At 36.5% G+C, this 25,970-nt stretch overlaps 1 protein-coding gene across 3 annotated transcripts in view; it reads right to left on the bottom strand.

The window, feature by feature from the left end:
* LOC5568773 (protein phosphatase PHLPP-like protein) overlaps positions 1-25,528 on the bottom strand; it is a 70,340-nt gene extending 44,812 nt beyond the window's left edge. Inside the window, exons 1-4 of one of the 3 annotated variants that reach the window (XM_021847273.1) lie at positions 24,778-25,528; positions 17,727-18,498; positions 10,592-10,883; positions 10,245-10,531 (exon numbers count right to left, since the gene is read on the bottom strand). In XM_021847273.1, the coding sequence (XP_021702965.1) occupies positions 10,245-10,531; positions 10,592-10,883; positions 17,727-18,248 (1,101 nt within the window). In that variant the 5' untranslated portion in view covers positions 18,249-18,498; positions 24,778-25,528. The remainder of the gene's footprint in view (positions 1-10,244; positions 10,532-10,591; positions 10,884-17,726; positions 18,499-24,777) is intronic. The other 2 variants (XM_021847274.1, XM_021847275.1) reach the window with 2 other exon arrangements.
* Positions 25,529-25,970: the final 442 nt, after the last annotated feature.

The following is a 25,970-nucleotide window of genomic DNA, read 5'->3' as shown; positions in this document are numbered from 1 at the left end:
AGTAGTAACTGTTGAATAAATATTTACCTGTTTTCCCTTTACATCGATTGTGTTCTGTGTGACCTGAAAAGAAGATAGATACCTCGTGAACTTACCTGATCCTTGGTGAACCTAGAAGAGAAGAAAATACTTACCAGAATGCTACAAACGTACGAAGAAATTAGTGCATAACTCTTTGAAAACCAACCGTCAAGTGTATAGCGTCAAGAAATTAAACGGAATAGAAAAGAAAGGAATTCATTTGGCGCATAAAGTGAGCTAAGTGTCCAAAAGCAGTTAAGGGTCCGAACAGTGTCCTTGATCCGCCGCAGCTCTTCGCATAGGCAGAGGGTAATGATGAACGAAGACGAAACACACTTAATGTTGAAGACGCCCGTGTCCTATTGTTCTCCCTCGTGGAGAATAATCAGCGACCACGCGGCAGCTCAGCAGACGGCAACTTTCTCACTTCACTTTCGCGTTTTCCGACGATCCGGTTCGAAGGACCAAAAATGTTTACTCACGAACTTAACGGACTTCACGATCTTGGTTCAAGTCGTCGGATAACTTGCACTAAGTGAAATTGATACGCGGGAGCACTTATACGGAGGGATGGTAGTGAATTTATTGCACTTTTCTTCTTCACAATCGTACAAAATGTGAACTCGCGACGGTTGTAGGAAAGAGATCTATTCATGCGGAAGGTTTATTAGAGACTAGCAAGATCTACAATTTTGCTGGTTGACTGACCAGCTGCGATGTTTTTGGACATCGGGTTTCTGCCTGCGATCGGCCCTATCGTCGATCGTGAAGCGATCGATATGATATGGGAATATGAAGTAGACTGATTATTTGCACTGGTTAGAGCGATATAACTATATCTACGCTTATCAGGTAACTGCTCGACTCGGACACGAGTTATCTAACTATTGATCTTGTAGTGGTGAATAAGTACACTCGAACTGAAACGAAACCTTTCGTTGGTCGGCGCAAACACCATCCTTTCCAGCAGCTTTATTGTTCTTGAGCTGGTGAATGGCATCCTTAACCTCTCTCAAAGTGGGAGCTTGTTGGTTTCCATCCTCCGCAGTACTGACGAAGGCATTTCCTGCGTTGTCTCGACCTTCATTGCCTGTGATTTCAGCGCCATTCAGGTGCTCGTAGAAGTGCTGCTTCCACCTTTCGATCACCTCACACTCGTCCATCTAAATGCTCCCATCCTTATCCCTGCACATCTCGGCTCGCGGCACTAAGCCGTTTCGGGATGCGTTGAGCTTCTGATAGAACTTGCGTGTTTCTTGAGACCGGCACAGCTGTTCCATCTCCTCCAGGCGGCTTTTTTTCTCCTGAAAGAGGTGGGTCTTCTGTTGCCGTTTCCGTCTATAACGTTCCACGTTCTGCCGGGTCCCTTGCTGCAGCATGATCGCCCGCGCTGCATTCTTCTCCTCCAGAATCTGCCTACATTCCTCGTCGAACCAATCGTTCCGTCGACTCCGTCCTACGTACCCAGGTGTAGCGGTATGGAACGCTGTGCTGGAAGAGGCGACGAAATCAATAAGTCGTAAGCCGTTTTTGTTCGTCAGCCAGTGGGCGCTGAACTTTCCAATAGTTGGTCTGAACTCCTCCTTGCCAACCTGAGTGTTTAGATCTCCTTTGATAATTTTAACGTCGTGGCTTTGGCAGCGTACTCGCGTTCGAGCTGCGCGTAAAAAGCGTCTTTGTCATCATCAGTGCTTCCGGAGTGAGGGCTGTGCACGTTTATTATGCTGAAGTTGAAGAACCGGCCTTCTCTGGCACTCGGACGATGATCAGCCTCCCCTGACATGGGGGACAAACGCTGTTGTGAGCCGTTCAGCAGATCAAGGACATTCAAAAAGCAAACAGTTTGGTTCGCAATTTTGGCCGCTAGGTAGCGCTAGTTAGCATGTAAAATTGAGCATTTTAAGCAAGTTCTATCTTGAGATCCATATGAAATAGAAAGTTCGAGTCTTAAGCAAAGTTGTTCAGACATCCGGAAGATAGACTATTTGGTTTGAAATTTTGCCGCTAGGTGGTGCTAGTATGCATGTAAAATTGAGCATTTTTGTCAAAGATCAAGGACATCCAAATGGCAAACAGTATGGTTCTATTTTTTGTCACTAGGTAGCGGTAGTAAACATGTTGAATTGAGAATTTTCTGCTAGTTTTATATTGTTATCCTGATGAAATAGCAAGTTCGAGTTTTCGTCAAAGTTGTTCAGACAATCAAAGAAATCAGAACGTCAAACAGTTTGATTCGTTATTCTCCTTGGTGGCGCTAGTGAACATGTAAAATTGAGTATCTTGAACTTGTTATCAAAGGGATGATCCCTTTATAAAATACATAACCAGTTTACTGAGGTCCAAGGTTGCCACGTAAACCAACTTTTACTCTGGTTCTTCAACTCTTTGTCGAGATACGGAACATCATGTTATGGAGGATTAACTGGTATAAAATCTAATGGTTTAAAAAGATAGAATATCCAGAATGTTTTTCAGAAAACCTTTGGCATTTGGAAGTGGAAGTGATTAAAGTCAGAATCAGGTCTGATCCATTGCATATTCAAGTAATTCAGATCTGATGCATCTTTTAAGGATTCAGATATGTTTTACTTCATGTGCAGTGATTCTTACCTGATGCACTTCATATTCAAGTGATTCAGTGATGTGATTGATTGACTTTATATTCAAGTGATGCATGTCTGATCCTCTTATGTGTTTCAGGTTTAATTCTCTCCATAACAAATAAATCATGTCAGATTCACTCCATGTTTTCGCTCAAGATTAATTCACTTCGTATTCATGTGATTCAGTTTTGGTTCGCTCCATATCCAAGTGATTCACGTCAGATGCACTTCATTTTCAAGTGATTCTGGATTGATTCACTTCATATTCAGATGATTCATTTCCAAGCGATTCAATTCGCTCCATATCCAGGTGTTTCAAATCTGATTCACTTCATACTCAACTGTTTCAGGTTTGATTCACTCAATGTTCAAATGATTTCAAGTGATTCATGTCTGTTTCACTTCATTTTCAAGTGTTTTATGTTTGATTCACTTTATGTTCAAGTGATTCAGGACTGATTTCCTTCATATTCAAGTGATTTAGAACTTCATATTCCAGTGATGCATGATAGAATCACTCACAATCCAAGTAACTCAGATCTGATTCACTTGATATTCATGTGATGCAGGAATGAATTACTTTATGTTCAACTGTTTCAAGTATGAAATACTTGATATTCAAGTAGCTCATGTTCGATTCATCTAAACGTGATTCAGTATTGTCTCACTGCATTTTCCAGTTGCTCAGGTATGATTCACGTCATGTTCAAGCAGTTTAGTGCTATTTACTTCATTTTTAAGTGAATCAAAACTGATGCACTTTTTATTCAAGTGTTACAGGTACGATTGATTTCATTTTCTAGAAATTCAGGGCTGATTTACATCATATTACTAATTAACTTCATATTTGAGTGATTTAGATCTGATTCATTCATTTACAAGTGATTCATGTTTGATCTACTTCATATTCAAGTGTTTCAAGTTTAATTCAATTCACTTTTAAGTTATTCGGTCTGATTTGCTTGATATTTAAGGATTTCAGAACTGAATTATTTCACTAGAGTTTGCATTCTTTGACAGATACGCTAATTTCGATCTCAACTGTAAGGCCGTCTTCAGTGTCATGTACTAGACTTGACTAGAGTCTGTCAATGGATAGAAACTCTAGTGGAATTAAAAGGCATAGTACTCAATTCGGTTTTTCATCTACTTAAAGGTATTCTACTAAGCATCTCATAGATTTATTATGATTAATTTCATTTTCATGTGATTTAGGTTTGTTCATTTTCAAGTAATTCAGGTCAGATTCATTTCGAGTTTAAGTAATTCATTTTTGTTTAAATAGTTATCATTCGTGGTTTACGGCTAACCAGCCGAGTGGAGTTTTAAAATGTATTACAGTGAAACCTCCATAAGTCGATATTGAAGGGACCATCGACTCATGGAAATATCGAGTCATGGAACAGCAATCCTTTGGAAAGTTGCTTCTAGGGACCATCATTGTAACCATGAAATTTTGTTTTTAGTATGGTTCCATGAGTCGATATCGAGTCATGGAACATCGACTCATGGAGGTATCACTGTATTCTCATTTTTTCTTTGCTAACAAGCACCACCTAGCGGGTAGTTTTGTTTGCTTCCGGATGTCTTTGACTTTCATAAACAGCTTTATTGAAGTCTTGAACTTTCTATCTCATCTGGATAATGAGTAGATACTTATTTAATATGCTTACTAGTGCAATTTTGACGCTAAATTGCGCAACACACTGTCTGTCTACCGAAAATCCTTGACTTTCTAAATAATTTTGCCGAAGACTCGATCTTTCCATCTCTTGTGGATCACAAGCGAGAACGCTCAATTTTGCATGCTTACTAGCACCACCTATCGGCAAAACTTCGAAACAAACTGTTTGCTTTTCGGATGTCCTTGGTCCACTGCACAACTTTGCTGAAGATCGGTTCTTTGCAAATCATATGGATCTCGAGATATAGCAATGGAAATGAACCTATTTTGAGGTAATGCTTAATTTTTGGGTAGAGATGTTCAATTGGCTGTTGCGATACTTATTTTAGTGAGTTTATATCTATGACGGGTAGTGTATAACTGTTTCTGAGATAAAAGTGTCCAAAATTGCAGAATTTTGCTATTTTGGACCTTTTTCACAAAAAAACCTTCCTTCCTTGCAATCAGCACTTCAACAGCGCGTAATAGGTAAAGTCATACATTTCTGTTCAGATAGTCAGGCTGCTATAAAAGCTCTTGCTTCAGCCAATTCAAGGTCAATGAATCTGCATCAAACTTTGTATTTGAATGACAAGTGTTAAGGAAGTCGGGGAAACATATTATTATTTTGCCCGCCTTCGAGCCATTATGCTACTATATGAGTAGTACCACCGGAAAAAAAAACAATGAAATCTTCAACAAAATGCAATTTGATAAAGCAGACAAGATTGAAGACTAACATTTTCCATGTTCATTTTAATAAAACTGATTATTTTATTGAATGTCTTAAAATTTCATTGGAGTATTTATTGGAATAGATACTTTTTGATTATTGAAATTTCATCGGAATCATTCGAGAATCATCAGTCATAAACCAGCTCTTTCCCGTCAGCACATATACACCTCGTCAAACATCATGAGCACGTAAGGGTTAACGGCACGAGCTTTCAACGCACATTAGAAGCGTTCCTACGGTAAACGCTTATTACATAAAATTATCTTTTAGATTGTTGGACGACGCGCAAACATGATGTGTGCTAGAATATTTAAATGGGGAACATCAACAGGTAAAACCAAAATCTAAATAAGATTGAAAGTTGTTTTACGAGTAAACCTGCAGGAAATCTTCACGTCAAAGAAATATACTACAAATACATGATTTTACACCTGCAAGCTGTGGTTTTTTAAAGATAATTGAACAATGTTTTCACTCAAACATGCTCAATGAAATACGTACGCGCATATTTGGTTCCAACTGCAATTTAATGTCATTCAAGAACAATATTCAGAACTGGTTTTTAGATGTAAAATGTAAATGTCAAACGATTGTTTAAGGTTATTTTGATCGGATCACTATGCGGAATCAATCACATCTGGAAGGGGAATGAATGAGATTTACCCCTGCACAAGCTTTTATAATTTTGTGCAATTGAGCATTCCATGAAGTTTTTTGACAATGAGCTTTCAGATCTACAAGAATAGCCAGTAGTGTCTCAACCGTTGATGAACATGGTTCAAACTCAAACGACACTTAATAGATTTGATTCGTTTGAGCCATTTGGAGTATGCATCTTAAGCATTAGACTTGTAGTTACGCTAAAAAATAGATCACGCACCACGAAAAACCTTATTTATTATTTTCAAATATTTCACTAGTTACTATTGCATATCTGAAGATCTGTTTTTATCGAAGTTCTTGGATATCCCGTATAATCATTGGCCACAGAAATTTGCACAATATGGTTGTGCGAATCTATTTGGCTGAATATCTTACCCATAAACCATCGATTACGCCTATGGATCTGAAGGCCTTATCTCGAAAGAAAAATTGGATAACCGTAAACAGATCTGAAACACGAGTTTTGAAAAATCATGTTGAATTAGCCTACACATCTACACATATGGAAAATCATTGGTTGAGCCTATATGAACAACATCATATAAGCCCAATCGATGAATTTCAATATAGGCTGAATCTATATTATCCTGTATGTATCTTGCTCACAAGGTTACTCGTTACAACTGTAGATCTGATAACCTATATCAGAAGTAGTTCTTGAATAATGTTAAACTCAAAATAACGTGAAAAATGACAAAAATATATCTTTCTTCTGTTCGATAATGAATAATCTGTAGAAAGATTTCTGTTCATTTTCCACATCATTCAACTGTGTTTGAACAGTCTCTACTGCTGAGATCAATTATTTTTTTAAACCAACCAATAAAATACCAATAAATGTAACGTGAAACATTGCATAACCACGTGCAGCATTTTCAAACCAAACACCGTATCACTGTTTGGCAAGAAATAATGACCAAAAACGGCTGCTCTTATGTCTCTGCAACCGATGATGAATGAGTGAGCCATAACCGTCCAGTTCCAAAAGAAGGCACTCGCTTGGATGATTTTTCTTTGTGAAATTATGAAACTGACAGTTTTTGTTCGATCCATTCACACTAGGTGGAATCACTGCCATAAAACTCCGTATGTGGAATCATATACCGATCAAAATCATTACTAAGCTTCTTGTTGTGGATGGGGAGTAGTATAAGCAAAGAATATCAATTAATTGTGTTTAATAATGCTATGCCCAAGGGTTTCCCTTTCTTCGAAAGGAAGGTGAAATTATCCATTGTGCTAGAGTCAAGGTGCGTGACCCCAAGCATATCTTCTGACGTGAAAATGCATGTTCTGCTCGTGAGGTATACAACGAAAGCACAAGTCCATCTGCTGTCAAGCGTAGTACATACGTTCCACAGCCATGACTATTTTACAAATCCAACAAGAAAAATCGCAAGGGGTCGTTTCTTTCTTCACATCAAAAACCATTCGAAACAAACCAGTGGAAAATCCATCTGTTGACAGTTCCATTTTTTGGAATTGTGAAAACAAATTCAAGGTTAATATCCGCACACCAATCATGGCAACATCGACGGCAGTTCACCCAAATTTACCATCGTCATCAAGTGCAATACGCAAATCATCATCATCGAGCTCATCGTTCGTGACATAGGATTTCGCAAACATTTAACGGTTTGTTGGCTACGCTGCCTGCGATATAGCTATCAGCCGTGCGTATTGTCTCCCAAAACATACATTTTCGTCATTATCGTCGTCATTTGTGCAGCTGAACTAGTTCCGACCCATAGGTTTATCTTAATAGTGCCAAGTTTTACACAGCATTGATAAAATAGATAGGGGAACTTACGTATTCTCGGCAGCTTAAGCCGATGCCGTGCTTCTTTTGTAATTTTCTCGGACATCAGCAGACAAAGTCCGTGTTTGTCTATTTACATTTATGCGTTGCTCAATCCTTTATCGATTCACACCAACAGACTTGTCAAAATGCTTCTAGAAACGTTTTCACAACGCTGCAAACATCCCTTGTCAGTGTGACTATTGTCGGCAGCCTCAATCTCTTCGGCAACTTTCCCATAACAACTGCTGGTGAATCTCTTCGGCAGCTCAAAATCAGTCGCATTTTGAGGCGTGCTCATTTAAATTGATAACATCTCCGGCGATATCGTTTGTTTAGTCTCGGAAATCTCGCCAGCAGGAACCGGGCAGAATGAAGAATGATCTGAATGTTTCCACTGATGTGTTTTGACAGAAAAATACTGTGTATTTGGCGTTTAAAATTTGATTGCCGATAATAGTCGAATGGTGCCGAAGCCGTAAGTCTCCCTACTATAATGTCAAATTTTCTATACGATCATTGGCAACATTCATACTACTTTAAATTATTTTAAATTGATTTTTATATTATTTATATAATACTCCACTTTATTTCTTTCCCATTGACGATAGAGAAATTTAAACGAAACATTATTGAACAATAGCAAAATGCCCAAAAACTTGCAATGAGTTTTCAAAGTATATTACTCGATTGCTTTTTCAAATCGACGTAAGTAACTTTCATACGGTTTAGAGAAAATTGATTAAGAAAAATCACAACCTGTTTTAAAATTAATCCCCTTTTCTTCACTGTGTATATCGCCTACATTTTGTATTCAATCAGCTTGCTTTAAAATAATAAGCAGTTTCTATCGTTCCCCACAAAAATTGTATGTCACAATGATAAGTCGTTTCATTCAGTTACTTACGACGTTTTTGTAACAGTGTTAGATCGACTCAAGTAGTGTGTTTTTTTTTATTAGGTTGCGAAAGTTAAAAATCTTACTTACGCCGTTTTGTAAAGCCTGAAATTTAACGTTCTAAAAGTGAAAATTCGAGTTGGTTTAGAACGGAACGTGTAGAATTTCGTCTACGAAACACGTAGGTTTGATAAAGTAAGTTTGTTTACTTTTCTGACTTGAGTGCTTGAATGAGTATTCGAGATTTTAGGTTTATTGATTTCAAATTAAATCTTACTAATTCCGAAAACATTCTAAACCGAATGATATTTTTTCGTAATTCTTGGAGGACTGACTTGAATAAGAGCCAGAAAGTATCTTATCGTTCTGGTTGATATGTTTACCAAATGTTTTCAGTTGGCAATGGCCAGGTGACAATCATTATCCTTTTCTCACACTACCAATCGAAATAGCCATTAAGTACAAGTGCATTTCGATGCGCATTTATACTAACTTTCCAAAAAAACCAAGCCAAAAATCGTATATCATTGGATCTTTACCAAATAAGCCTCTGTCCATAAATATATGCAAAATTTTGAAACAAAGCGAATAAATTTCCAAATCAAACCCAGTGTTCGTAGTCATTAAAGAGGACATCACACCTATTACGACAATGAACCAAACCAAGTCGCGGTCGTTTTTCACGCTACAAAAGCTACAAATGATGGACACCCTAATCGGTACGTCTCGATCTGAGTGAGACACGAACGCTTCTTCCACTCTTGCAATTTTCTGTGTAGAGCAAATGGGGCTACCTGGTTGGTAACGCATGAGTGATTCGCTTAGGAAAACCGCATCACCGACGAACCTGTCAGGGCTAAGGGTACACGGCATTTCGAATGATTTTGTCGAATACCGGTCAAAACGACGTCCGTCCTGTGAAGTAAGATACCATAAAGTTTGTATACACAAATTGCGGGGGCAACCATAAGTCTAACTTATGGGACTGCCCTTCGCGCAAACGAATCGTTGAGGCTTGTACCAGGCAGATGGACGGCAGCATGTTTGGAAGCCGGAATTCCCCAGGAAGCAAGTTAATTTGCTTCAAACTGACATTTTTTTGTCATTTCGGATTTCAATGCAAAACATCGCTCAAGGATTAATTCGCAAAACAATTCCAACGGGAGAATTTTCTTCAACGAGTGCTCTTCAGTATATTTCTCAATTCAAAACCCTGATAGCCCTACTTGCTTTTCCTCTTCAAGAAAGCCTTGTACGAATAATTTGTGATATCAAAATCCTGACGTCCACTTCGTTGAAACCTAATTTGAAGAGCTAAATCCCCTCGTCTAACCAATAGAATTTAACGAAATTTAAGTACACATTACCTTTATGAACGACCAAATTGCTTCACCACCATTTAAGAAGTTCATAACCAGTCACTAAGACAAGGCAACATTGAAGATGTATGGTTTTGTTTCTGATTTGATCAATGCAATACCAAAACGAAGTTTAAGTCGATTTCATATACTTTATAGTGACGGAAACAAAAACATGTTAAGTAAATAAAAACCGAACTAGGTATACCATTTAATTCCACTAGAGTTTGTATCCTTTAACAGATACTCGTATTTCAACCTCAACAGTGGGGCCTTCTACTGTGTCGTGTACTAGAAATCTAGTGGAATTGAGTGGTATAGTTCGCTTTGAATAAAATACATATCGCATACCCTTAGCCGTTGGAAATCGTTTCACTTCGAAGACCGAACAATTGGCTCATACTTCCATACCATCACCGTACAAATTAAATGGAAATTTCTTATGGACACAAACACACATACACACCAGTATTTTCGCATCGCCCGCATCATGATCGTTCTTACCTCAGAAAGCCAGCCGCTCCACTGATCACGTTCCCAGGATTCTTCGAAGCCCAGAAATAGCACCGTCTCGCGGTCGCTGATCGAGTGGACACTAGCAGTGCTATTGTAAAGCTGAGTCGTACTGGTACTGTCTATGAACCTACTCAGGTTCTCTTTTGTACTTCTTCCATTGTTATTATCGATTGACTTTGGCACTATTTTTATGATCAGTCGGTTGTAACCGGGTGAATGCTCGTAGATGTCCGCTCCCGACAGTTCGTAAACTTCTGGAGACATCGATGAACCAGCTGGAACACATCAATTGAGTAATTAATGATCATATATTTTACTATTAAGACGAGACTCACCTGGGAAAACAATCAGCTTGCTTCCAATGATGGACAGATAGCGTCTCCTCCATTGGGGAAACACCAGACCCTTGAGTATCTCCACGGATCCAGACCGAAGAACGCCCTTGCACATGGGAATCTCAGACGGGCCAATGTGGAACCGGATCAAATGTTTCAGTTCCGGATCGATGCCCAGTCGAGCACGTCGAGACTCGTCCAGATAGCCAAGGGACTTGAGGAACTCTTCCTGCACTAGCAGTGGGTATTCGTTTTCCTCGAGCCGACGAGTTTTGGAACCACCAATTTGGACCTGGTAAGAGAACGTGTTTATGAAGTTTAATCAGAATGTATGGAATTAAACCCATTTGATATTGACGTTAACCTCGATTCAATTTATTAGCTAGCACTTCATAGGCATAATCAATTACAAACTAATAATGATTTGTATATGTACGAGGGTTCAAAATTAACAAGAACAATTTTGATGAACTTGTTCCAGCACACTGACCAAAAAGTCTAAATCTATCACACTTACTTTTCAAAATATTATGCGTAAATTTGTTTAAAATTATTCTAATTTGTTTTCATAATCAGTGATGTCTTCATATATCGACTAGGTATAAACAAATCAGTAGGCGTACAGACAAACAGACGTATCAGCTAGAACAATAATCAATCTAAAACATAGTCACGTGAACATATACGCCCGATGCTGAAAATACTTTATGTGGCCAAGCGCGGACTAGGAGGCGTTAGTGAGCAAACGTCAAACTCGAACAAAAGCGATGCGAGCGCCACGAGTGGCGCCAACTACCAAATATTAGAATTAGGCGCTATTGTGCTGTGGCAAAGCTCTTAGGTAATTACTAATCAAGTGCTCTGAACTGAGAAAAATGATTATTCCCAGTGGGGATGTAATGCTATGAAGAAGAAGAAGGGAATACATTCAAGGTTTTTAATCACACGATGTCACTTTTCCATTATACTTATTATTATTATCTTTACTTATGATTTAATTTAATTTAAGCCCTAGGCTAAAAATTGTCAAATTGTCATTGACAAAGATGAAAAACAAACAACGAAGCAAACGCCCTGTGAGGCTTTGTTTCAACTTTTGCGGATCGGGTTATAATTTCAAGAAAAATTGTCATGACAAACACAGGGCCAACAATGTTGCCCCTTTTTAACTCTTGATTAATAAATTTTTTAAACACAAACTCAAATTTGTTTTATGGTTGCTATTCGACGATGTAGCAATGTTTAGCAACAGAAAAAAAAAGTTTCGAAAATTGCAATGCAAAGCTTAAAATATCGCTTCACGCACAGTGAGCGATCATTGCCATATTTTGTAAAAATTCTGATAAATTGTTGTTGAAGAATACTACTGTTGCAGTACGAACCGATGAGGACAATGTATTCATTGTTGCCTGTTGGTTAAGATTTGATTCACTGTCTAGGCTAGTTAATATCAGCTTGATGATTTATTCTTCTTCGCTATGGCGTAACGTCAATTGCAATATGAATTTCGATTACACAAATGACTTCATTATATTGTGTATTTCTTTCACTACCGGACTGCAAAGCAAGCATGGGAAACACTCACTCAGTTTTTGTGTTTCCCTCACTCGCTTCCACGCACAGTCGGGAGCGAGAAAGCCGTTTCTCTGACCAAGCCGAACGTTTCAATTTCCAGTGCCCATTCTGCTTCTTCGGCGAACACCAAGCGAAACAAAAAACGGCTACTGATTGAGTCGCTACCGATTCTAAAAGCCGAAGGCAACCGAATGCATACCGAATGATTGTTTACATTCTGATTCCGTTGGAGTGGCATTCGGATTTGAGTGCTGATGAGTGTTCACTGACTGGCAATCCACACCACAGAATGATTCAGTGAGTGGGAATCCGCTCACTCAGTTCAATGCATTCGGCGAATGGATGCTTAATGCTTTCACTCGTGCCTCGCAGATACAAGTGTATTGGTATTCATTTCTCTTCGTGTTCCTTCCGATTCTTGCTTTTACACAATCGGTTTTGACGCTTTCATGCTACACTCCACCCAGTACGATTCAGCTATCACTGAATGTTCGGTAGCAGCAGATTTTTTGCTATTTTTTATCGGTGGCGTTCGGGTGAGTGACTGAATTTTCCCATGCTTGCTGCAAAGTGCGGCCTCATATGTGCCGCAATCATAATCGTAGCAAACTTTGTTTAATATCGTCATTAATAGTTTGTTTGTGTATATCATCAATGCAAATATTTTCTCGAAATATTCAATATTAAAATTAAATAGCACACATTTACATCAATACGTATAGCGTGTTCCAGAAAGCATGAACACGACTTCACCAGCCTTCCCTTCCAAGCCCAATGCAGATACAGTTAACTCTCCCTAACTCGATATTGAAGGGTACATCGAGTTAGGGAGGTATCGAAATACAGAACACATATTTTTCAAATTTTGGAATTTTCATTATTTTGACAAAATACATTCAAAATAATGATTTTAACGTGAAAAATAATACAATTTTGCCATATGTGACACTTTTTTAATGGTCTGCAAAAATGTTCAATTTTATCAACCAGAAATGGGTAGTAAAGCTTAATTTTACTATCAATTTAATTATGATATTCAAATGCATGAAATTGATTACAATTGGAAGACATTTGGGACTTTTCATGAAAATATCGAGTTAGAAAGGTAAACACATAAAGGAAACTCAAACAGATCGCATCGAGTTAGGGAACATCGAGTTAGAGAGGTATCGACTGACAGAGGTATCGACTTACAGGGGTATCGAAGCATGCTAGATTGAAGGGACCGTGCATTCCATCGAGTTAGGGGAAATATCGAGGTACAGAATATCGAGGGAGAGTTAACTGTAGAAATCTAATTTACACACTAATCTAATTTGTGCTGAGTCAGAAAACGTGTACAATTAAAATTATGATATGATCTCGATCAGGCTATCATTTAATGAAATTGTAATTTAAAACTTAAGTATATGAAATTTGGATACAGCCTCAAACTTGATTTCAGTCGTGGTCGATATAAAAATGATCAAAAACAAATCCTTATATTTACGTTGACACAGGTATAATTCCAACAGAACAAGGATTTAAGCTACGTAAATATAAATATAAAATATTGGGGCCTTCCTTAGCCTAGTGGTTAGAGTCTGCGGCTACAAAGCAAAGCTATGCTGAAGGTGTCTGGATTCGATTCCCGGTCGGTCCAGGATCTTTTCGTAATGGAAATTTACTTGACTTCCCTGGGCATAGAGTATCATCATACCTGCCACACGATATACGAATGCGGAAATGGCAACTTTGGCAAAGAAAGCTCTCAGTTAATAACTGTGGAAGTGCTCATAAGAACACTAATCTGAGAAGCAGTCTTTGTCCCAGTTGGGACGTAACGCCAAAAAGAAGAAGAATTTTATCAAAAACATTTTTAGTCAAACTTGGAATATTATGTTTGAACAAAGGACAAGCATTGAAACAACAGCAACAAAAAGTCTATGACTCACACAAAGTTTCTATCATACAATTCGTCTCGCGTCTTCAGCTCAATGCATCGCTTATGTAAAAGCATGCCATAACAATAGCAGCAAATCAAGCAAAAAGTGATGTCTCTAAAGGTGAAGTAGGCCGTCATTGAAATATGTATTGGGAATCGATGAATGTTGCTAATTCGTCTTACGATTACGATTTAATGAAAATCACTTTGTTTTGCACTGACATAGTTAAAAAAGTATCAGCATACATTCTGCATTTGAGTGCAACGAGTGATAGTTTTCTGCACCAATATTATCAATGATGACTGAGTTTTATCGCTTTGAAATTGCGAGATGCAAAATCCGCAAATGCCGAAACGAATGACGAGCTACTTTTCCTTAACTTTTTATGGTATTTCATAAAATAAATTGCGTATTTAAAGCAAATTCGTATTCAAGTTAATTTTAGAAATGTCAACATATTATCCATATTTTTAACAATACCTAGATAACTAAATTACGCAGTCTAAACTACACTTATTTTCAAAAAGGTCATTGAAGCGTGTGATTAATACGATAGAGACACTGTATGAAGTTCGATTTTTTTTTCAAACGCTTCAACAATATCACTCAGGCTGGAGCAAAGTGCGTGCCATATCAAGATTTCAATTAATTATGCGGACAGCATGAAAAAATCAATAATTTCTTACGAGAATCTGGTGATCCAAAGTTGGTCTATGTCCCTATGTTGAACTTCTGAGAATTTTTAGCGGATTCTTGGAAATACTTAAAGAAATCTGAGTATTACTATCAGACATTAGGGATTTCTTGCGGGATCCTGAAAATGTATAATTAATTTTTGGGGATGCTGTTCGGACTCTGTCGATTCCTTGCAAACTTCTAAGATGTTTAAGACGTTTCGTGAATGTGTATAGCGGAATGCTGTGGGTTTCTAGTTGTATGTTGAATATATTTTGAATCTTGAAGATTCTGAATAGGTTTCCGGTGGAATTTGGTAATTGCTAGTGGCAGTCTGGCAATTCCTCATGAACTTTTGAGAATATTCATCGGAGATTTGAGAATTTTCAGCAATATCGCAGCGGAATATTAAAATTCTAGACTATATCTCAAAAATCCTCTTGGGTAGGTATCAATTCCTATCTCACTCCTAAGCAAGATCCTGAGAATTTAAAGCAAGATTCAGTGGATTCATTTCATAACGGTATGCTGCAATTTTATGTTGAATTTTTATGGATGATTATTAATAAATAACTTCTAAAACACAATTAAAACTCATGTCATGAAGTGATGAAAAGCTTTTTTTGTATAAATAAATGAAAAACCGAATTTAGTACTATACCGTTTAAGATGAAAATAACCATCTTACATTTTACAAATTTTCAAAACCAGTTTTTTGCTCAAAATTGAAGCAATGTTCAAAAAAATCTATCATTGCTTTAAACTTACTATAAGTAATGCAATGATAGATTTTCATGGGACTTTTTAAAAATTTGAACGAAAAAACTGGTTTTTCAGTCTTGATGATTGCTGATGATTGAATGATGGAATCTTGAGCCTTAATGCTACTAGAGTTCGTATACTTTGACAGATACGCATATTTCGACCTCAACTGTAAGGCCGTCTTCAGTGTCGTGTACTAGACTCGACTCGAAGTGGGTTTGCGATTCCTTATGCGCCATAAAAAATATTTTTTATTTTCATACAAAAAATCTTACTGTGGGGGCGAGAGGGGATTGAAAAACTCCCAAATATGTCCTACGTAATTAATGGACAGCCCCTCAACATATAAACAGATTTGGTATATTCTTTGAATTAGAAAATCATTAAGTTTTGTAACGCCTGGACCTTTTTTCGTAAATACACTCCCGTGCATAAGTTTGGGTTCACACACTAAAAGATATACAAAAGTGTTCAGTCCAAAAAAGTTATTCTTACTTCGTATGTATTTTTCCAAAAACATTTTTTGAATTTTGTATACTAAATTTTTACTTGAAGTTGTGACATTTTTCAAAAAACACACTGAAAAACATAGCTAATTTCCTTAGCATTAGATCGACCAAAATTTTAAAACAAGGTGTCATTAGAATCGCAATCTTATATACTTTGAAGAGCGCTCACGAAGTTTTTGTGGAAAAATCTGAAAACTATTCAAAATTAATAAATCAGTCATTCAAGTCATCGTGCAAAAATTTGGGAAATTAGCTATGTTTTTCACTGCGTTTTTTGGAAAATGTCACAACTTGAAGTAAAAATTTAGAGTACAAAATTCATTTTTTTTTTTTTTTTTTTTTTTTGAAAAATACATACTAATGCGGCTTAGAGAGTTTCAATTGGACGTGTAATTCCAGAGATATATACTGAACACTTTTGAATGTTTTTTAGGGGGTGTACCCAAACTTATGCAAGGGAGTGTAGTGTTTTCAATTATGAATCGTGGTTTACGGCTAACCAGCCGAGTGGAAGTTTAACAACTACCGAAAAGCTAAACATTACATATACTTTGCAATTGGATGAAATGGACAAATTGGTGTGAAGTTTTGCGAAAAAGTTACACGTCTTCTCAGTAAGAATCGAACTCACGACTCTCTGATCTCTAGTTAGGGCGCGTTACCTCTACGCCATGAGAGGACTCATGGACGCAGAAGATAACCTGAATTCGATTTCAGCTCAATAATCACGTGGTCCTTTTTCGCAAAGTGCACCTCTTTCGGAAGAATTAGATGCCCATCCATATTGTATTTAGTTAAAAACTGCTCATGTAGCAATTATTTTCTGATTCTTAAAAAAAATTGTCTTATTGTCTGAAACATATTTATGAGAGCCTACGTTATTATAACTATTTCATTTCAATTGTGTGAAACTGAACTGAATTTATTTGTAAGCTACAATTTTATCGTAATCGGGTCATAGATATAAAACTCACGAAATTATAACCTTGATTGAGTTTTTACCGTGATATTAGAAATGCTGACATAATCCACCCGGTGAACCACATATCGTACGTATCGTGCCGAATCAAACGTAATGAATATCAACACAACTTGTATAGTAAAGTGGAATGACTACGATTCATTAACAACAATCTGTGATCAGTAAACTATGTTTGAAACAATCCAAGGCCAAATTTCGCGGGAAATCGCGAATGTCCATTGTTCCTATTGTATTATATGGAATATTTACCATATCCTATTGAATGATGTAGAACAAATGTTATACCAATCAAACCGTTGACTGTGCATAGTATGAGAAATACTGTTTTAATCCACATTTGTCCACTTATTTCCTCCAAACTATAAGCTGCGTGCTTATGAATATTGGAGGTGTGGCTTCGATGCATCTTCACCTTAAAATCAACCGTAAAACAAAATAAAAACTTGAAACCCACCCGCAAAACACATGCAACATTATATTAAATATCATGCAGATATTGCTACATTTCTTGTCATGCATCCCCAATCTTCATATCTCAATAAATGTTAACCACATGCATAGAACACCACCTATCACATTATTGCAGACCATTGCAGCAACTACTCATATTCCCAAATGAACTAATCCAGTGGAACACTCAGTAATTTACCCACGGAGATACCTTACTTACAGCATGCCAACTTGCCAAGCCATCAATAATTTCTTACCCAGAGCGTGTACTCCATCGGCAGGTCCATATCTTTCACCACATCCAGCGTGGTTGCGGTCGTGATGACATGCACCATCCGACTCGGATCTTCGCCGCTTACATCACTGCGATCCGGACCGCAGTAGACGCGTATCCAGCCGCTGGTATTCCACAGTAGAGACATTTTCGACAGCGTTATGTTGACCGGTTTCCCACTGGACACCCCAACCGATCTAAGGGAACCACTTTTACCGGTCGGGCCACCACTCAACCTGATAGCACTGCCATTACACTTTTCCACTGCACTGTTATTATTATTATTACTATCACTGGATGATTTATCATAATTTATCTCAGCACTCACGACGATACGATTGGGCACTTTCTGAAGCTGCTGCTGTTGTTGAATCAGTTTCGCATTTCTTCGCTGCTTAATTGATCGCAACGTCCCATTGGTGTGCACCTGTTGCTTGGGCTTCACTTCACCGCCACAGCTTAGCAGCAAATCTTGGCGGGCTGCGTTGAACGTAACGATTTCCATGATCTTCGGTTTTTCTATGTGCGACAACACTTCCGGCGAGTGCACCGGTTTAGTTGTGATCGATGTTTACTCTGATACGAACATAAAATATGCACTGCACATTGCACTATCTTTTCTTGTTTGTTGGCAGTTTACTAAGCACATGGTAGCGTTGATGTATCACTTATTAGCATTTAATATTTCTTCATGGGAAACTGCTTGGTTTTTCTACAAATGATTAAATATGTTTATTAGGGTGGCCCACTAGTACCTATATAAAGAAGAAAAATCAACCTGTAAAAATCTTTTACAATCCCCAGATTTTTTAATATGAAGCCTTAGAAGGTACCGTAAAAATTTAAGTGGAATCCTTCAACTCTGAACTGAAAATATTTTCTTTGAATTTCTTCTAAAAAAAATGCAATTTATTGCAGATATAGTTTTCAATTGGTTTGAGAGAACCTTCGAAAATAAAATGTTTTATTTCTATTATTTAATATAACGTGCTGACTAAATAAGTAACACTATGAAAACGTAATCTATTTTTCATATAAAAGCCACTCCCACCAAGCCGTACTTCAAATTTAAAATTCTGCTCATTTTAGTGCCCATCAAATGCAAATTATTTGTCTCTTATATATGCACTAAATTTGTTTTTATGATATTATAAATCTGTTATATTTTAGGCTTCTTACTGATTATATTCTAAAAACAAACGGATCGTCAAGTTTTTACGCATAGGGAAAGTGTACCAGTTATGGCCATAGTGGTTCCCTATTTGGCCATATGGGAAATTTTGATAACTTTTACATTTTAAATCTTTTTGAATGTTTTAACATCAAGATATATCCTAAATCTAACTACTACAACACAAAAAATTTTCAAAATTTGAAGACATAAAAGTAATCACGTATGGCCAAATAGGGAACCACTATGTCCATAACTGGTACACCTACCCTATATCTAATAATTATTGAGATTGATGCTTCTAATATCCAATTCGAGATGAATCTATGATATTTGGTTGAATGACATTAAGTAGAAAATACTATTGGTTGAATGGACATTTGGTCGAAAAGAGTTTAATTGAACAACACAATAGAGTGCAATAAATCCGTTTTTATATATTAGTGTTTCTTGAAAAAACTTCTTGCAAGAAATCTGCATTGGTGTACTGGTATTTCTTGAACAAACTGTAATTGAAGGTTTGCGACAAGCGATATTTTGGCATTCCAATTGATCACACAGATTCCTCCAAAACTGATTGACCCCTTGCGTTGTTGACGTTACTTGATGTCATTTTTCTTATTCAGGCTTATTCTGCGAGTCAGATGCATTACAACGAGTCAACTTTTTTCACCTAAGGCGACACGTCCCATTTCACAGGATGAACACAATTATTTGTTTAACTATTCTCGAACGAATTACACAAATTTCGATTACCTAATGCTTGATATTATAAAACAAATGTTTGTTTTTAACTTGGAGATTTAACTTGGAGATCACAAAGCTGGCAAAAAACGAAACATATTTTCAATGTATGGCTGCACGTACTTGAAGTTTGTATGAAAAAATTCTACCTAATATATGAGAAAACTACATATACAAAATATTTTTGACCATAGAGTGCGCTGAAGTCGATGAAATTCTTACATTTGTACAGTGATTACCAATCATCTTGAAGCTGTGACCCCCTTAAATACACTACAAAGATCATGGAGCTATAAAAATTAATGTTTTCAGAATGAAAGTACCGTCACTGGGGGTGAGATTGGGCCAAAAATGTCTAAGTTCTGATTAATTTTTATATAACTTTCTTAAATGGACTTGAAATGTTCTTATAAATATGAGAATATGTTTACGGTAATGTATTTGCGAATGTTGAACAATTAATTGAAATTCATTTACTTCACTTTCCTTTGAATGAAAAATGTATGATAATAGATCCAATCTCATCCCTTCAAGAAGGTGACATTGGGCTAAATTTACGTCTGTTGTCCACCATTAGGGTTCAAAATTCAAAAATGTTTGAGAATCCTATCTCCCATATGTTCCTTACCATCCTTACTATAAAAATAGTATTCTGTGAAATTTTCAGCTTTCTAGGTGGTGATTTAAAGGTGGCCCAAAGACAATGTAGGTTTATATGGAAATTGCTAAGGAGAAATTTTGAGATATGTTCCAAACATGCTAGTATTGTAATTTAAGTACAAACTTATTTTTCCATAGTAATAACTCATTCTTCAAACCTACTTTGTCTTTGGGCCACCATTAAATCACCACCTAGAAAGCTGAAAATTTCACAGAACACTATTTTTATGCTAAGGATGGTAAGTAGCATATGAGAGATTGAATTTTCAAACATTTTCAAAATTTGAATCGCCCTAGTCCACCATAGATAACACAGCGGATTTTTTTTTTTCAAGCACGAAAATACCACTATTTACTTAACTTAGGGTTGCTGAATTCATTGCCCTTTTCAAAAATATCAAAGCACGTCAAGATTTTGAGATATTAAAATAAACAAACACTAGCTATTTAACGATTTCAGTCAACTTGAATGCAAGATCGCCAACTTGCATGAACCTAATTAACTACATAATTTAAACCTTATGTGTTAAACAATTCTTATCAACAAAGTTAATACTTTCGATGATCGAAAGTTATTTTTTGATGCTTTAGAAAAGTGTTCTATCATGTCATATAAAAGAAACGAAGAATTTTGTATGGATACTGCAAGCATGTTGATAAAATCGATTATACCGAAATTTTATCCAGAAATTTAAACCGAGCTATATCCTACATAAAGTATAAGTCTTATTCTGCATACTTGGTGAGTACAATCAGACGAATTCCTTTCAGAATGAATAGAAATCATAAACAAAAATCATGCCCGATTATCTTCGATATAGTTGAAATTCTACACATGTTTTCATTGCGATAGAATAAGCACAGACAAACAGACGTCACACTCTGATTATTTTCCATCGACCAACTATTTAACGATCGAATCGAATATATGGTTGGTGGTCAACCGAGCAAGCGCAGCGCTAGCGTCGCCTTTGACATTTACACACTACCGCCACCTGTTCGTCCATCGGCCAACTATAGTGCTTTTAGCATTGGGCGTATATGTTTTCACGACTATGATTTCAATCGCGATTTGTTCTAAGTGTTACGTCTGTTTCTCTTTGGAGTAAGTGTTTCCACAGGTGAATCGATCATTTTGACTCAAGAATAACTTCTGAAAATAAATAAACGAAAACCGAATTTAGTACTAAGTACTATACCATTTAATTCCACTAGAGTTTGTATTCTTTGACAGATACGCGTTTTTCGACCTCAACGGTAGGGTCATCTTCAGTGTCCAGTACTAGACTCGACTGACGAGACAAGTCGAGTCTAGTACACGACACTGAAGAGGGCCTGTTGAGGTCGAAATTCACGTATTAGCAAATGATACAAACTCTTCCACTAGAGTAAGTGATATAGTACTAAATTCTGTTTTCGTTTATTTATAGGTATTTCACTTAACAGCTTGAAGATTAATTTTTGTTCTGAAAATGGCCTATGGGATTTTGCATGCAATTTATTTGAGAAGCTCTAGCTACTGGAAAACTGTTGATTTAAGAGATAAACGTTCTATGAAGAGATTGAAGCAAGCCGTTTATGGTACTAGAAAAATATACACTGCAAACATATTTTATTTTTCATCATGTAAATTTTAGTAAAAAAAAACTATATTGTGATAGGAAATAGATGTTTGAAACAAAAATTTCGACATGGAGAGTTTTTTTAATAAAAATCTTTTTCTTTTGTTTTTATTTTTTTAAATAAATATGTTTTGGTGCTTGAATAGTATCTTGAAAATATTTTGAACCATGATCACTTCTCTAGAATTAGCCATTTTCGAATTTAGCCGATGTCAAGTTTGATGCAAAAATTTATTAATGAAATGATAAAAAATAAGTTTTCATTACTTTCTCGCGATTCCTTTTTAAGAACAATAGGTTTCCAATAGTATAGATCATATTTCCCTCTATTTATTTATTGTTTTTGATGGAGAATTTCGAATAACTAATAACTAATTGGTATTAAAAATTTCTCCATCGTGAACTTTGTCCATTGCAACTGATTTTATCAAAATTCTCCGAAAATTTTTAAAATATTAAAAATTGGGATTTTGTGTAATTTGAAAATAAAGCTTTAATTTTGAGTTTTTCATGATGAACATTGAAATATTTTCCAGTGTACATTATTTTCTTGTACCCCAAACGATTCACTACAACTTCCGCTTACAACGTTTTCCTCTAAAATCAAAAGTGTTGGAGCTAGAATTCTTAAAATAAATTGCAAGTCAAAACTCAAACGGCATTTTCAGAAGTTATTCTTGAGTCAAGATTTATTTATTTATCAATGGTAAATACTTATTCTACCATAGCGAAAACATGTGCAAAGTTTACAGCAAATCGAAGATGATCGAGTTCTGTGACAGACCGATTTGACATGGAATGCGTCATCTCCAAAATGTTTGATAAATTGTAGTTTACATTTCATCTGAATATTAATTAAATCATATTTCATCCAACTTTGGTGACATGTAGCCCAAAATTGTGAGGTGCTGGAACATTTCTGAGAATAGCAGTAACCCTAAATTCAATAGAAACATACACACTTTGAAAAAATACGGATTACGGTAAAATTTCACCGTAATCTCCACAGCTGAAGGCTCGGTGAAAAATCACAGAACAATCTGTAGTAAAACCGTTGAACGAAATCATAAAGAAAAACAAGATAATAGTTCGACCGGGAATAGAACTCTCGAGCTACCGATCAGGAAGTATCAGTTTATCAGGAAGTGCTACCATTAAGCCAAGTTTTACTGCTTGTAAGTGGTGTGCAAAAACTGAAACAAAAGGAAGCTCATGTCTACCAGGGCGGCCGTCACACAATTTCACAGAAGTTCGGTGAAAATAATGCGTTTACCGAACTGTTCGTTAGTATTTCACAGGGTTACAGTAAAATGGTTTGTTTCAAGGGTTTTTTCCGGTAGAAAAAAAGAGATTTCATCGATTTTCTCCGGTAAAATAGCTGATTTCACGGATTTTGTCGGTAAAACAGTAGATTTCACAGGAAAATCTGTATTTTTACTGTTTGCAGTTCGAATTCGGTGATTTATTTCACAAAATACTGCGATTCAATTTAAGTGTGTTGAATGATTTAGTATTTGAGACACACGAAAATGGTATTTTTGTTACGATGTGTAATGCAAGAATCATACCAAGATCATATGAATCCATACATCTTTCAAAGTGTTCGATAAGGAACTTTTGAAAATAATCTTGCTAAAGTGTGATAACAATTCTGCCAGTTGAGTCAGAATCTTCTCGAATATGTTACAAGGTGTACAATTAAGATATCTTCGAGAACCATAAGCGATGAAAGATTTCTTCCGATATTTCCAAGGATTTTACAAGAATCCGCGAAATTCTCGCCATACAGAATAATGTTTTTTTAATTTGCAATAATTAAAACCTCAAGTTTCACCTTCATTCATAAAAAAAAACTGATTCGCGAAGCTTTGCGGACACCCTGGGTCCCCAAGGAAGGTAACCTCTGCGTTAGTCACTTGTAGATTATCTTATCAATAGAGAAGAAACAGCAAGAAACTTATGCCTAGGGAAACTGGAATTCGACTTTCCCCCGGAACGGGCAGAAAAAAGAAATATTCAAATATGCGTCCAATCAGAGTGGAACAATTATAAATCTTGAGTATCGGCCAAAATATACTGGTCCAATAAACGGGTTCTAGGATAACTACTAAAAAAATCTCTATCGGACCTTGAAATCGACTTTAAAAAATTACTATAATCAACCAGTTCATTGTTTTTTAACACTTATACTCCACTCTGTCTGCATTATGGTAAATAATCAGAAATTGAAATCAGATGCATCGAATTATGTAGTTTTTATGAATTTCTATTGATGGATGAGAAGTAGAATCATTCGATACTGAATAATCTGACAAATCACTAGGAATGTCTTGAATGCGAGAAAATGCATTCCTCAGAGCGCTGATCATTTTTGCTGATTGTTTGTCAAATCTTATCAAAGTGAAATGGATCTAAGGTGATTTTGCATCTTATAACAGAATAATCAGTTTTTCCTAAGTTTTGTACCTCTTCCAGTCTGAATTGCCGCCGACCAATTCGGCTCAAAAAATTTGAACGAAATCGAATCACTTTTGAAATACAACCTCTTTTGTGGAGGTGCCTATTCCTCCTCGGGGAACTTTCTTGTTCCTTAACGAAAAGACTTTCGGTTTGATGTAGTGTCTTCTCCATTCACATTAGAATCTTCAAATCACCAACGAAAGAATTTCATCGACTTCAGAGCATCATGCTCAGACAAGTAGTTAGAACAGTTTTTTTCCACATGTTTGGTTGATCTTCTATTCTCCCACGAGTTCGTTTAGTCTCCTTAGAGTTAACGGATTTCGCTCAACTTTCCACAGTAACTTCACAGTAATAAACAAATTTTGGGGATGTACTTATGATTTTTGCTATTGGATCATTATAGGCCATCTTAATGTACACCTTTTCTACTAACAGAAACAGTTGTAAGCTGTAAACACATCGATTATTTCATCAAACGAGAGCAACGAACTTCAATTCACTGAACTTCACAATGTGTCTGTTTAAAATTCACCACTGCCCTCGATTTCCGAGCACATGATGGGCAGATTACGTGCCAGAAACGGTGTATCACCCACTATTGAACAATGTCAAGCTCGTACTACACAATACGGCAACCATCACGCACTAAATAAAAACTAAAACAACTGTATCAGTTGTGGGCAATGACGGGCATCAATTGGATGCTATATCTCGGAAAAGCTCTACAATACCGGCACGGACCACGGCTAGCCAACGACTATCACCAGCAGGCAGACGGCCACCAGCCGAAGCCATCCGCCCGCCGATCGACGTTGGACGTTGGATAGTTAGCGGGCTCGTTTGAATCGGATGCGGCGACGGACTCCAAGCAGATATACCTAGCGTAATATGTGGAAAGGGTTCAATGAAAAAATATAAAAACGTGAACAGGTATGTGAAGCTCTCTTGAAAATTCCCCTGTAGTCGCAATAATGGCTTTGTACGTCTGTTTAGTCGTAAATAGATGCATTATATTTTAGTCAATAGCTCTTTATCTAAATACCACTGATTTGTAACTTGATTTTGCCAAAAAATATTGAATTTCGTTTAAAATTTAGCCTCTCTTGTACATATAGTAGTGCTATTGTACCTATTGGTAACAGTAATAAGAGAAAAAAATTAACTGAAACTAATAAAATAAACGAATAACTAATATTTTGACATCAATCTAAGGTTTTTGATTTATTCTTCAAAGGAAAATACATACACTTTGTCAAAATACGTTTAAGATTTGAGTCTCATCTGCTAATGTTAGTTAGGGAAAAATATATGCCAAATTTGTGATGTGCATGTGATTTGAGCTCCTGTTAGCTTCTATCTTTTATTCCATAATATTTCCAAAACATCCAATAGTTATCATTTCAAACTCAGGTCCATTTCAAATGTCGCGTTAGATATCACACTTGTTGCTCGCCAGAGTACCAGAATCAAAATGCCCAAGATAGGTACGGAATGAAAACTGACAAAAGTACATTTACCCACCTAAGGGTACGAGCAAAATACAAAAAAAAATAATTCAAATTAAAAA

Source organism: Aedes aegypti, chromosome 2 (genome assembly GCF_002204515.2).
Source record: "Aedes aegypti strain LVP_AGWG chromosome 2, AaegL5.0 Primary Assembly, whole genome shotgun sequence".
Lineage (NCBI taxonomy): Eukaryota > Metazoa > Arthropoda > Insecta > Diptera > Culicidae > Aedes > Aedes aegypti.
This window is presented reverse-complemented; position numbering and strand designations above follow the sequence as displayed.